Genomic DNA, 12,115 nt, shown 5'->3' with positions numbered 1-12,115 from the left:
TCTGCCAACCCCTCGGTAAACTGGTCCATCTGAGCAGCCTCATTCCACGCCAAGTCTTGGGCCAGGAGCTTGAATTCGGTGGCATACTGAGCCACCGAGGACTGGCCTTGTTTCAGGGCCCTGATTTTCCGGTTGGCTGTGGCTGCTTGGACTGGGTTGGAGAAGGCAGCAGACAGGTGGGCCTCAAACCCCTGGTAATCAGTCAGTAGGGGAGAGGACCCAACCAGTAGGGGTGTGGCCCACTTGGCCGCCTGCCCCTTTAACAGACTAATGATAAAACACACCTTCGTCTTGTCATTGGGGAAGTCCCGTGCTCTTAGTTCAAAGTACAGCTGACACTGTGCCAGGAACGCAGGAAATTCTTCCACAGCACCCCCAAATCTGTCAGGTGGGGGAACTGGGCACTTGGCTGGAGCACTGGCTGCAGGCTGTTGCTGCAAGTGCACTACTGCCTGTGTCAGCTGCTGTACCTGGGCTTGGAGGGCAGCCAGTAGTCCTGCGGTTCCACTTGCTTCAGCATCCATCCTGTGGAATGGGTGTTTGTGTGGGTGGAAGCAATCTGTCACGAGCTGGGGCCAGGCCAGGCGAAGTCCAGGGGCAGTCCAAGGTTTGTAACCGGTGAGCAAGAGTGTCCAAGGTGCCAAAGCCAAATCGTTGTCCAGGTATCGTAGGTCAGAGGTTCAGAAGCCGTAGTCAGGGGGTCCAGAAGTCAAGCCAAGGTCAGGAGGTCCAAAGTCAAAAGCCGAAGTGGATGCTAGGACGTCAGGTAGATGACTAGTTGCTTCCACAAAGCCTCCTCCCAAAGCCTACAGCTATATAGCCCTCTGCTGGCTGTTGCCCATTTGGGCTAATTGCTGGCTCAGAGAGGCAGCCAGGATCCTGTTGCAACTCAAGCATCCTTGCTCTTAGAAGGGCCAGAATCCTCTCAAAACTCAGGGCTCAGGGAGCGTCTTGCTTGTGAGCGTGCCGCCCTCCTCCGATCCCTGAGGTCCTGACGGAGGCGGTCACGCACACGCGCCACCCGAGAGGGCGAGGCAGGGGGGCTGGGATCTTCTCCAGCAGGAGGCAGGGGCACTGGTGCAGGTGGCAGGGGCACAGTTTCTGCTGCAGGCTCAACTTCCTCTACAGGGTCCCCAGCACCCATGACAGGAGGTGTCGCAGGGGCTGCAGGAGAGGGGGAGGCTGTTGCAGGGGCTGCTGGGGGGGGGCTGTTGCAGGGGCTGTCGGGGAGGGGGGTGTTGCAGGGGCTGTATCAGGGGGAGGTGTCGCAGGGGCTGCAGGAGAGGGGGAGGCTGTTGCAGGGGCTGCGGGGGGGGCTGTTGCAGGGGCTGCCGGGGAGGGGGGTGTTGCAGGGGCTGTATCAGGGGGAGGTGTCGCAGGGGCTGCAGGAGAGGGGGAGGCTGTTGCAGGGGCTGCGGGGGGGGCTGTTGCAGGGGCTGCCGGGGAGGGGGGGTGTTGCAGGGGCTGTATCAGGGGGAGGTGTCGCAGGGGCTGCAGGAGAGGGGGAGGCTGTTGCAGGGGCTGCGGGGGGGGGGGCTGTTGCAGGGGCTGCCGGGGAGGGGGGTGTTGCAGGGGCTGTATCAGGCGGAGGTGTTGCAGGGGCTGCAGGAGAGGGGGAGGCTGTTGCAGGGGCTGCTGGGGGGGGGCTGTTGCAGGGGCTGCCGGGGAGGGGGAGGCTGTTGTCGGGGTTGCCGGGGAGGGGGGGTGTTGCAGGGGCTGTATCAGGGGGAGGTGTCGCAGGGGCTGCAGGAGAGGGGGAGGCTGTTGCAGGGGCTGCGGGGGGGGGCTGTTGCAGGGGCTTCCTGGGAGGGGGACTGTTGCAGGGGCTGCAGGAGAGGGGGAGGCTGTTGGCGGGGTTGCCGGGGAGGGGGGGTGTCGCAGGGGCTGTATCAGGGGGAGGTGTCGCAGGGGCTGCAGGAGAGGGGGAGGCTGTTGCAGGGGCTGCGGGGGGGGGGGGCTGTTGCAGGGGCTGCCGGGGAGGGGGGTGTTGCAGGGGCTGTATCAGGCGGAGGTGTTGCAGGGGCTGCAGGAGAGGGGGAGGCTGTTGCAGGGGCTGCTGGGGGGGGGCTGTTGCAGGGGCTGCCGGGGAGGGGGAGGCTGTTGTCGGGGTTGCCGGGGAGGGGGGGTGTTGCAGGGGCTGTATCAGGGGGAGGTGTCGCAGGGGCTGCAGGAGAGGGGGAGGCTGTTGCAGGGGCTGCGGGGGGGGGCTGTTGCAGGGGCTTCCTGGGAGGGGGACTGTTGCAGGGGCTGCAGGAGAGGGGGAGGCTGTTGGCGGGGTTGCCGGGGAGGGGGGGTGTCGCAGGGGCTGTATCAGGGGGAGGTGTCACAGGGGCTGCAGGAGAGGGGGAGGCTGTTGCAGGGGCTGCGGGGGGGGCTGTTGGCGGGGTTGCCGGGGAGGGGGACTGTTGCAGGGGCTGTATCAGGGGGAGGTGTCCCAGGGGCTGCAGGAGAGGGGGTCGTCCCAGGGGTGGGGGGCAGGAGGGGCGCCTCCGAGGCCGCGTTGGGAGGGGGCTGTGCTGGCGGGGCAGGGGGGGGAGACGCCCAGGTGGGGCCAGTCCTGTTTGGGGAGCTTGCGTGGGGGGGGGGGGCGGAAGAGGAGGCGATGCTGCGCGGGATTCGCACTCAGGGCGGTCCCCGGAAGTGGAGGGGTCCTCCCAGGGCCATGGCGACCCCCACTCCCGCCCCTCCCCTCCCCCGGTGCAGAGGCCGAGACCCTCCCGTGTCTCCAGGAGTCCCCCCGCCGGAGTTGGCAACCATTCCCGCGGCCCCCCGCCCGTCGTCGCCATGGCGACTTCCGCGCCCGCCTCCTTCCGCCCGGTCGCCGGAGGCCCCGCCCCTGGCCGCTGGGGATGACGTCAGCCTCCCTCCCTCCCGGAAGCGGGCCCGGGGCGCATGCGCGGCATGGAGGGCGGGGCCGGCTGCGAGGCACCTGGGCAGGTTCGGGCGAGGGGCGGACGGACGGTCGGACGGGGGCCCGCGAGGGACAAGCTGCCGCTGCTGCCGCCACCATGGTGAGGGGGGAGGGGGAGGGAGCAGCGGCCGGGCGGGGGGGGGCGGAGAGGAAGGGCGGCCCTGGCTGCGAGCCCCCTCCCCTCCCCTCCCTCGCGGGGGAGGGGCTTCGGCCTGCAGTGGGCGGGGCTCGCGGTTGGGAGGGGGCTGCCCCCCCTGTCCTGCGCCGCCCTTGGGGGTGGGGGAGACTCCCGGGAAGTTCTCCCTCCCTCCCGGCCAGGCCTGGAGCTGGGCCCCTCCTGGGCAGGGGTGGGAGGGGGCGCAGGTGCTGTTGGGCAGCCCCCCCCGACTCCTCCTCTGCATGCCTGTCTCCCCCCCCCCCCGCAGATGCGCTTCATGCTGCTCTTCAGCCGGCAAGGGAAGCTGCGGCTGCAGAAGTGGTACCTGGCCACCTCCGACAAGGACAAGAAGAAGATGGTGCGGGAGCTCATGCAGGTGGTGCTGGCCCGCAAGCCCAAGATGTGCAGCTTCCTGGAGTGGCGGGACCTCAAAGTCGTCTACAAAAGGTGGGAGCCCCCCCTGCATCCCTGCAGCTGGGGGAGGGACAGTGGGCAGGATGAAGCCCCCAGCCACTCCCTCCCCCCACCCCGTGCTCTCCAGAGAAGGTCTGGTTCCTCTCCTCTGCCTGGGCTCTCTTGGCCAGGCTCCTGGGAGGGCCCTCAGAGGTCAGCACCTCTTCTCTCCTGGCCTCCGTGGCTTGCCCGGAGCTCTCTTGTGACAATGACCCCCCCCCCCTTCTGAGTGCTGGAGGGGCAGAGCTGCCTTCCCTCCCGCACTTCTCTCAGCCGCCCAGCGTTAAAGTGGCTTTCCAGGCAGGGGCTTCCTTGGAGCCCTGCCTTCTCCCAGTAGGGGGACCCAAAGCAGCTGGCGTTGCTCACCTCTTTTCCATTTTATCCTCACAACAACCCTGTGAGGGTGAGTGTGACTGGCCCAAGGACTCTGAGGCCCTGCCCGGCCACCTTTCCTGGGGTGGGGTGGGTGAGGTCAGCCCATGCTTGGGGGAATCCAAGACCTCCCGTTGGCTGGGGTGGGCCAGAGCTGTGCCTTTGGTTGGTGCTGTAGGTCCACGGCACAGCTGACGAGAAGCCCCACTTCTCTCCCTCCCCAGGTATGCCAGCTTGTACTTCTGCTGTGCCATTGAGGAACAAGACAATGAGCTGATAACGCTGGAGCTCATCCACCGATACGTGGAGCTGCTGGACAAGTATTTTGGCAGTGTGAGTGGCCTGGCCAGTGGGGCTTGGGGAGGGGTCCTGTCCTGGCCCAGAGGTGGTGGGGGGAGGGACTGGTGTGTACCTTGGGGGTGGGAGGAGCTGTGGCTCGGGGGCAGAGCCTCTGCTTGGTGTGCAGAAGGTCCAATCACTGGCGGCGGCAGCACCTCCAGGTCAAAAGGACCAGGTTGTGGGTGATGCGAAGGAGGGCGGGAGAGCGGCTGCCAGTCTGAGTGGACGAGGCTGACTCTGGTGGACCCAGGGCTAGTTCTGGGGAAGGCAGCTTCCCGGGTGTTCATGGGTGTTGTGAAGGCAGGGCTCTGCAGAGGCCTGGGATTCAGTTCAGCCTCTTCTTCCCTCCCGCTCCTCTAAATGACAGAAGCATCCCGGGTTCTAGAAGCCACCTGTTCCTGAAGTCCACAGGTTGAAGTTGGGAAGTTTTCTTCCTGCAGACTTTGGGGGAGGGGGGGTCAGGTCTGCAGAGAAAGCCTAAAAAGCTGGTGGGGGCTGTAAGTCCCCTGGTGCTCTTCCTCTGCAGGTCAGATGATGTTTTTCTGTTGGGCGTGGTGGGGGGGGGGCCTTCAAGGTCCACCCTGGCTACTCCTTCCCCACTGCTGCTGCTCACCAACTCCCCCCCCCCCCCCGTGAGAGAGAACATATGAACCTATGAAGCTGCCTTCTACTGAATCAGTTCCCCCTCGGTCCATCAAAGTCAGTCTTGTCTACTCTGACTGGCAGCAGCTCTCCAGCTTAGGTTTTTCACGCCTGCTTGCCTGGACCCTTTTTAGTTGGAGATGCCGGGGACTGAACCTGGGACCTCCTGCTTAACAAGCAGATGCTCTACCACTGAGCCACCCTCCCTCCCTCGATATGAACCTACGAAGCTTCCTTCTACTGAATCAGACCCCCCTCGGTCCATCAAAGTCAGTCTTGTCTACTCTGACTGGCAGCGGCTCTCCAGGGTCTCCAGCTGAGGTTTTCCACGCCTGCTTGCCTGGACCCTTTTTTGGAGATGCCAGGGATTGAACCTGGGACCTTCTGCTTACCAAGCAGATGCTCTACCACTGAGCCACCGTCCCTCCCCTGCTCTCCAGGGTCTCCAGCTGAGGTTTTCCACGCCTGATTGCCTGGACCCTTTTGAGTTGGAGATGCTGGGGATTGAACCTGGGACCTTCTGCTTACCAAGCAGATGCTCCACTACTGAGCCACCCTCCCTCCCTCGATATGAACCTATGAAGCTGCCTTCTACTGAATCTGACCTCCCTCAGTCCATCAAAGTCAGTCTTTTCTACTCAGAGTGGCAGAGGCTCTCCAGGGTCTCAAGCTGAGGTTTTTCACGCCTACTTGCCTGGACCCTTTTAGTTGGAGATGCCGGGGATTGAACCTGGGGCCTTCTGCTTACCAAGCAGATGCTCTGCCACTGAGCCACAGCCCCATTCATGGCTCTCCAGGGTCTCAAGCTGAGGTTTTTCACGCCTACTTGCCTGGACCCTTTTAGTTGGAGATGCCAGTGGGGATTGAACCTGGGACCTTCTGCTTACCAAGCAGATGTTCTACCACTGAGCCACCCTCCCTCCCTCCCTAGATATGAACCTATGAAGCTGCCTTCTACTGAATCTGACCTCCCTCAGTCCATCAAAGTCAGTCTTTTCTACTCTGACTGGCAGCGGCTCTCCAGGGTCTCCAGCTGAGGTTTTTCACGCCTATTTGCCTGGACCCTTTTGAGTTGGAGATGCCGGGGATTGAACCTGGGACCTCCTGCTTACCAAGCAGATGCTCTGCCACTGAGCCACAGCCCCATTCATGGCTCTCCAGGGTCTCCAGCTGAGGTTTTCCATGCCTACTTGCCTGGACCCTTTTGAGTTGGAGATGCTGGGGATTGAACCTGGGACCTTCTGCTTACCAAGCAGATGCTCTACCACTGAGCCTCCCTCCCTCCCTCCCTCCCTAGATATGAACCTATGAAGCTGCCTTCTGCTGAATCAGGCCTCCCTCAGTCCATCCAAGTCAGTCTTGTCTACTCAGACTGGCAGCAGCTCTCCAGGGTCTCAAGCTGAGGTTTTTCACGCCTATTTGCCTGGACCCTTTTTTGGAGATGCCAGGGATTGAACCTGGGACCTTCTGCTTACCAAGCAGATGCTCTGCCACTGAGCCACAGCCCCATTCATGGCTCTCCAGGGTCTCCAGCTGAGGTTTTCCATGCCTACTTGCCTGGACCCTTTTTAGTTGGAGATGCCGGGGATTGAACCTGGGACCTTCTGCTTACCAAGCAGATGCTCTACCACTGAGCCACCGTCCCTCCCTTAGGGTGCAGTTCTGTGTGCCACTTAACGTCTTTGGTGACTGCAGCCAGCCAGCAGGTGTGGTTTTCCTGAGGAGCCTCCTCCAAAGTGGCACCTGCTGTGTGTGCATTCGTGTGTGTGTGCCCGGGTGTGCCCATTCTGCAGCTGGGCAGGGGGAGCTTCATGCCCAGTCTGGCTCCCCTTTTGTTAATTCCACCGCCTTCATTCTTGCGGAGAGAGCCACTTGCTGGCCTCTTCCTGCGTGTGCTGAGGGCAAACGACATCGCCTGCCTGCCTGCCTGCCCGTCTCTCTGCCCGCTTGGCTCCGCCTCAGAGGAGGCCCTGAGAGGGCGGCCAGTGCTGGGCATCTGGGGTGGGAGCGGGAGTGACCTCTTGCTTCTCCTCACCCCACCCTGTGCCGCCCCAGGTGTGTGAGCTGGACATCATCTTCAATTTCGAGAAGGCCTACTTCATCTTGGACGAGTTCCTGATGGGGGGCGAGGTGCAAGACACCTCCAAGAAGAGCGTCCTGAAGGCCATCGAGCAGGCCGACCTCTTGCAGGAGGTAGAGGTGGGCCCCCGCGCATGGGGTCGTGCATGCCGCCCTCTCCTCCCTCCTGGGGCTGCTGCAGTGAGGCTGGGTGGGGGAGAGTGGCTGGAGCCCCCCCTCCCTGCAGCCTGCCTCTAGTGCTCCTGATGAGTCACTGGTGTGGCTCAGGCTGCAGTGGGCGTGGGTGACGCATCTCTGGCAGCAGCAGCAGCTCTCTGAGACTGTGAGGGGAGAGAAGCAGCCCCCCCCCCGCCACACACACCATTTGTGCCCACGACTGGAGCGGCCAGTTGGAAGACCTGGTGCCCTTTGGCCTTATGGGGGCGTCCCTCCCTGCCCCACTACTCTCCCTGGGGCTCTGCAGTGTTGGAGGGGACCCTGAGGGGGGTGTAGTTCCCCCCCCCCGCCTTCTGTACTGATTAAACCCTTCTCTAGGTTGGGGCTGGTTTGGGGGGCTGATGGGGGGGCCAGGCTGCACCTCCCCCCATTCTCTCTCTCTCTGTTTCTCTGCTGTAGGAGGATGAGTCACCCCGTAGCGTGCTGGAGGAGATGGGGCTGGCGTAGCCACTCACCGCGCAGTCTCAGGCCGCTCCCCCCCACCCGCCACTTGGCCCTCCCCCTGCCGCCCAGGGGGGCACGAGGCGGGGGCTGCCCACACGCTCCACAGCCGGTCGGTTGTGCGGGAGAAAGCAACTCTGGGGGGGGCCCCCACAAACTGTACTGTGTAAATACTGGCGACCCTCAGCCTGCTCTGTGGGGAGGGGTGCCCTGTGTCTACTGGAGGGGGGGCAGGCCGGCTCGCCACTGCCACTGCCCCGCCCCCGCCCGTTTTTCCCACTGCCCCCTGGCCCCAATCTGCCTGTAGCAGAGCGTAGCTGCTCCTGCCACCCCCAGTCTGTGATTCATCCTGGCCGTGAGCAGAGCGGGTGACAGACGAGGGGGGGATGAGCTCTCTGCCGCCTTGTGGGGGGCCCCAGGCCTGTGCCCACGGGGGACTTTGGGAAAAGCCCATTGGCTGGCCACCAGCAGCAGAGGGGCTGTGCTCTGGACGCGGGGTGGGATTGGGCGGGGGTGTTGTGTCTCCTTTCTCCCAGCCCAGGAGTGGGGTGCAGCTTGCCTTTCTTTGGAATAAAGTGTGTGTGGAAGACTGACTGGCCCGGCTGGCTTCTCTTTCTTGCGTCTGCCGGGGAGAGGGCGGGGGGGAGGAGGGAGGCTGTGGAGCAGCCAGGGGGCTGGGCAGCAAAGGGGTGAGGGTGGCAGTGGGTGGCCCTTGGAGGGGGGTGAGGCCTGCAGTTGGGGGAGGAGGAGGGAGGCTGTGGAGCAGCCAGGGGGCTGGGCAGCAAAGGGGCAAGGGGGCAGTGGGTGGCCCTAGGGGGGGGGGTGAGGCCTGCAGTTGAGGGGGGAGGAGGGAGGCTGTGGAGCAGCCAGGGGGCTGGGCAGCAAAGGGGCGAGGGGGCAGTGGGTGGCCCTGGGGGGGGGGTGAGGCCTGCAGTTGAGGGGGGAGGAGGGAGGCTGTGGAGCAGCCAGGGGGCTGGGCAGCAAAGGGGTGAGGGTGGCAGTGGGTGGCCCTGGGTGGGCGGGTGAGGCCTACAGTTGAGGGGGGAGGAGGGAGGCTGTGGAGCAGCCAGGGGGCTGGGCAGCAAAGGGGCGAGGGGGCAGTGGGTGGCCCTTGGAGGGGAGGAGTCCTGCAGTTGAGGGGGGAGGAGGGAGGCTGTGGAGCAGCCAGGGGGCTGGGCAGCAAAGGGGCGAGGGGGCAGTGGGTGGCCCTAGGGGGGGGGGTGAGGCCTGCAGTTGGGGGAGGAGGGAGGCTGTGGAGCAGCCAGGGGGCTGGGCAGCAAAGGGGCGAGGGTGGCAGTGGGTGGCCCTGGGGGGGGGTGAGGCCTGCAGTTGGGGGAGGAGGAGGGAGGCTGTGGAGCAGCCAGGGGGCTGGGCAGCAAAGGGGTGAGGGGGCAGTGGGTGGCCCTGGGGGGGGGGTGAGGCCTGCAGTTGGGGGAGGAGGAGGGAGGCTGTGGAGCAGCCAGGGGGCTGGGCAGCAAAGGGGCGAGGGGGCAGTGGGTGGCCCTGGGGGGGGGGGTGAGGCCTGCAGTTGGGGGAGGAGGAGGGAGGCTGTGGAGCAGCCAGGGGGCTGGGCAGCAAAGGGGTGAGGGGGCAGTGGGTGGCCCTGGGGGGGGGGTGAGGCCTGCAGTTGAGGGGGAGGAGGGAGGCTGTGGAGCAGCCAGGGGGCTGGGCAGCAAAGGGTGAGGGGGCAGTGGGTGGCCCTGGGGGGGGGGTGAGGCCTGCAGTTGGGGGAGGAGGAGGGAGGCTGTGGAGCAGCCAGGGGGCTGGGCAGCAAAGGGGTGAGGGGGGCAGTGGGTGGCCCTGGGGGGGTGAGGCCTGCAGTTGGGGGAGGAGGAGGGAGGCTGTGGAGCAGCCAGGGGGCTGGGCAGCAAAGGGGCGAGGGGCAGTGGGTGGCCCTGGGGGGGGGGTGAGGAGGAGGGAGGCTGTGGAGCAGCCAGGGGGCTGGGCAGCAAAGGGGCGAGGGGGCAGTGGGTGGCCCTTGGAGGGGAGGAGTCCTGCAGTTGGAGGGGAGGAGGAGCAGCTTCCGCCTGGGTGCCGCTGGGGTGGGGGCGGGGGGCTGTGCTGGCCAAGAGGCTCCTTCTCCTGCTGCTGGTGGTCTTGGCGTACTCGGTGCCCGCGGGCCAGCTGGTTCCTCTCCTCCGCCCGGCAGGACCGGGTGCCGGGCCATAAATAACGAGAGTAACTCGTAATAAAATAGTTGCTTTTATTTCTTAGCAAAACTAGTGATCCACGTGCTATTTACAACAGGCCAGACGGGCTTTATTTCCAGTACAACACAGGACACGGAGAGACAACTACTCTTCAGGCGGGGGCTGGTTGCGCAGGACGGGACGCCACGAAGCAAAGGATCTCGCACGACTGACCGAGGAGGACTGAGGGGGGCGGGGGAAGGAGCGGGGGTGGGCGGGTGGCCCCCTCCCTGGGTGCTGCGGCTGCGGGGGGGTCGTGGACTGGCAGGGCCTCCTCCCGCCCCCGGGCCCCCCACAAAGAGCTGAGCCTTTGGTGCCTCTGGAATTAGTGTTGCCAGATCTGTGTTGGAGGGGGGGTGGAGCCAGGAAAGGGCGGGGTTTGGGAAGGGAGTGGCCTCAGCAGGGTCCATTGCCATAGAGTCCCCCCCCCCTTTCAAAGGAGGCATTTTCTCCAGGGGAGCTGCCCTCTGCCGATCAGCTGTCAAAGCCTCACCTGGAGGTTGGCAACCCTACCAGGCCAGTTGCATGGCAAGAGACTGTGGAAGTGACTGAGGGAGGGGGCTGGGGGAGGAGGTGCTAGCCCCAGAGCCGCTCTTGAGGTCCGAGGGGGAGGGCAGCCCGCCGGCCTGGTCTGCCTGGGGCTGCTGTCCCCCACCCCAGGACTTGCTCCCAGGGCTTCTGGCCTGCTTGCCTGGGACCTTCAAGGCCCCGGCGGAGGGGGCGGAGGGAGGGGCTCCCTGGCTGCAGCCACCGGGACAACGGGACAGTCACTTGATCTTGTAGGCTCAGGGACCCCAGGGGAAGGAAGCTCCGGACACCGCTGCGCCCCTGAAGCCACCGCAGGCTCTCGAGCTTTCTGTCAGCCCTGAAGCGCCTGGCGCAGGGGCCCGGCCATTGGCAAGACTAAGCTCTCGGTCCACCCAAGGCTCCAGCTCTTCGCTCTGACTTCCCGCTGGCCGAGGCGCAGCTGCCCACTTCTGGCAACTCTTCGGGCTTCCGGTCCCAGGAGCAGCCTGGGCAGACCCTCCTTGGCCTGAGTGGCGCCAAAGGCTGACCCGAGGGCTGATCGGGGGTGTGGTTCGGTGGGGGACAGCAAAGGCGCCCTCAGGCCAACAGAGGGAGGGCCGGATCCAGACAGAACTACTTTCCCGCCTCCCCCGCCCCCCAAGGGCTCTCCTCTCCTGGGGGAGGGGAGGCGGGAGCTGCCGGGAGGGAGAGGAGAGCCACGCAGGCCCTGCCTGAGGCCACGGGGGACTTGGACCCAGCGCCTGCGGTGTGTGATTCGCCTCGGGGAGGGGCAGCCCCCTTCTCCTTGCGTTCTCCTGGAGCTGTAGATCCTGCCCCCTCTTGGCCCAGGGCGCACTCGAGGGCCACCCGCTGAGCCTCCGCTGATGGGGTGGGGGTGGGGAGAGAAGGCCGTGGGGGTCGCAGTCGGACAGAGAAGGCGGCGCCCTGCTCTCTTGCTGGGGGGGGGGACCTTTTACTGGGCGGAGAGACTTTCTTCTCTGGACTCATGCAAAACCCTGAATTAATGTCAGAAACACTGTGAATGGCCGAGTTTCTTTGGGCGGGGAGGGGCTGGGGGAAGGGAGACGATGCCACTGGGTGTGGCTAGAAGCCCTGGGGGCGCTTCCGCAGCACTTTCTCAATGTAGTTTTCCAGCTGCTCGTCTTCGTCGTCACCGTCGTCGTCGTCGTCGTCCTCTTGGGCTCGGCGGTCGCCATAGTGCTTGTCCCGGAGCCCCAGGGGGCGGGGAGGTGGGCGTAGCGGGAGGAGGCCGGCGGCTGGAAAGTCCTGGGGCTGATGTAGTTGGAGAGGCTGCTGTCCGGCTGGGCCCGGAACCACTTGGCAGGCGGATACTCGTCTCCTCTCAGGACTTCGTTCCAGGCGTCCTCGTCGGCTTTGGGGAGGCGCCGGGGGGGCTGGCGGGCTGGCGGGTAGTAGGGCTTCTGGGGGGGCTTTGGGCCTGGGGCGTAGGCGGGGTAGGGAGGGGCCTTCTTGGGCTGGCCTCGGGGGCCAAGGGCGGCGGAGGCCTTGCCCTTGCTGCGGGGGGCTTCCAGCACCACCTCCTCTTTCTTCTTCTTCTCGACGTCATTAATGATGTCGATGACGTCGTTGGCAGGCAGGTGGAGCTTGCTGGAGAGCTCGATGAGGCGGTCGATCGTGTTGGGATCGATGTCCTCGTCTTCTGCGCCCTCCTGCTCCTCCTCGTCCTCGGGCGCCGCCTCGTTGGAGCGCTTGTCTTCCGCCACGTTGCCCTCCTCGTCCTCGAAGAGCAAGGCGCTGCTGGCCTTCCGGCCGCCTTGCTGGGGCCCC

The 12,115-nt window shown here is 65.2% G+C and overlaps 2 protein-coding genes and 1 non-coding gene across 4 annotated transcripts in view; 2 read left to right on the top strand and 1 right to left on the bottom strand.

Annotated features, from left to right (window-relative positions):
* LAMTOR4 (late endosomal/lysosomal adaptor, MAPK and MTOR activator 4) overlaps positions 1-12,115 on the top strand; it is a 440,193-nt gene that overhangs the window by 293,053 nt on the left and 135,025 nt on the right. The window lies entirely within an intron of this gene.
* AP1S1 (adaptor related protein complex 1 subunit sigma 1) lies at positions 3,320-8,203 on the top strand. Of its 2 annotated transcripts, none has more exons than XM_060255528.1 (4): positions 3,320-3,515; positions 4,118-4,226; positions 6,930-7,067; positions 7,569-8,203. In XM_060255528.1, the coding sequence occupies exons 1-4, from the start codon at positions 3,337-3,339 to the stop codon at positions 7,614-7,616; spliced, it is 474 nt and encodes a 157-aa protein (XP_060111511.1). In that variant the 5' UTR covers positions 3,320-3,336; the 3' UTR covers positions 7,617-8,203. The 2 variants fall into 2 exon arrangements, with proteins under 2 accessions (XP_060111511.1, XP_060111510.1); XM_060255527.1 differs by having other exon boundaries at positions 6,930-7,073.
* Positions 5,010-5,080, bottom strand: TRNAN-GUU (transfer RNA asparagine (anticodon GUU)). Its single transcript has one exon. It is a non-coding gene; the product is annotated as a tRNA-Asn (tRNA).

The sequence above is a fragment of the Heteronotia binoei genome, chromosome 15 (assembly GCF_032191835.1).
Source record: "Heteronotia binoei isolate CCM8104 ecotype False Entrance Well chromosome 15, APGP_CSIRO_Hbin_v1, whole genome shotgun sequence".
In the NCBI taxonomy this organism is placed as follows: Eukaryota; Metazoa; Chordata; class Lepidosauria; order Squamata; family Gekkonidae; genus Heteronotia; species Heteronotia binoei.
Note: the sequence above shows the minus strand (reverse complement) of the source record. Positions and strands in the feature narration are given on the sequence as shown.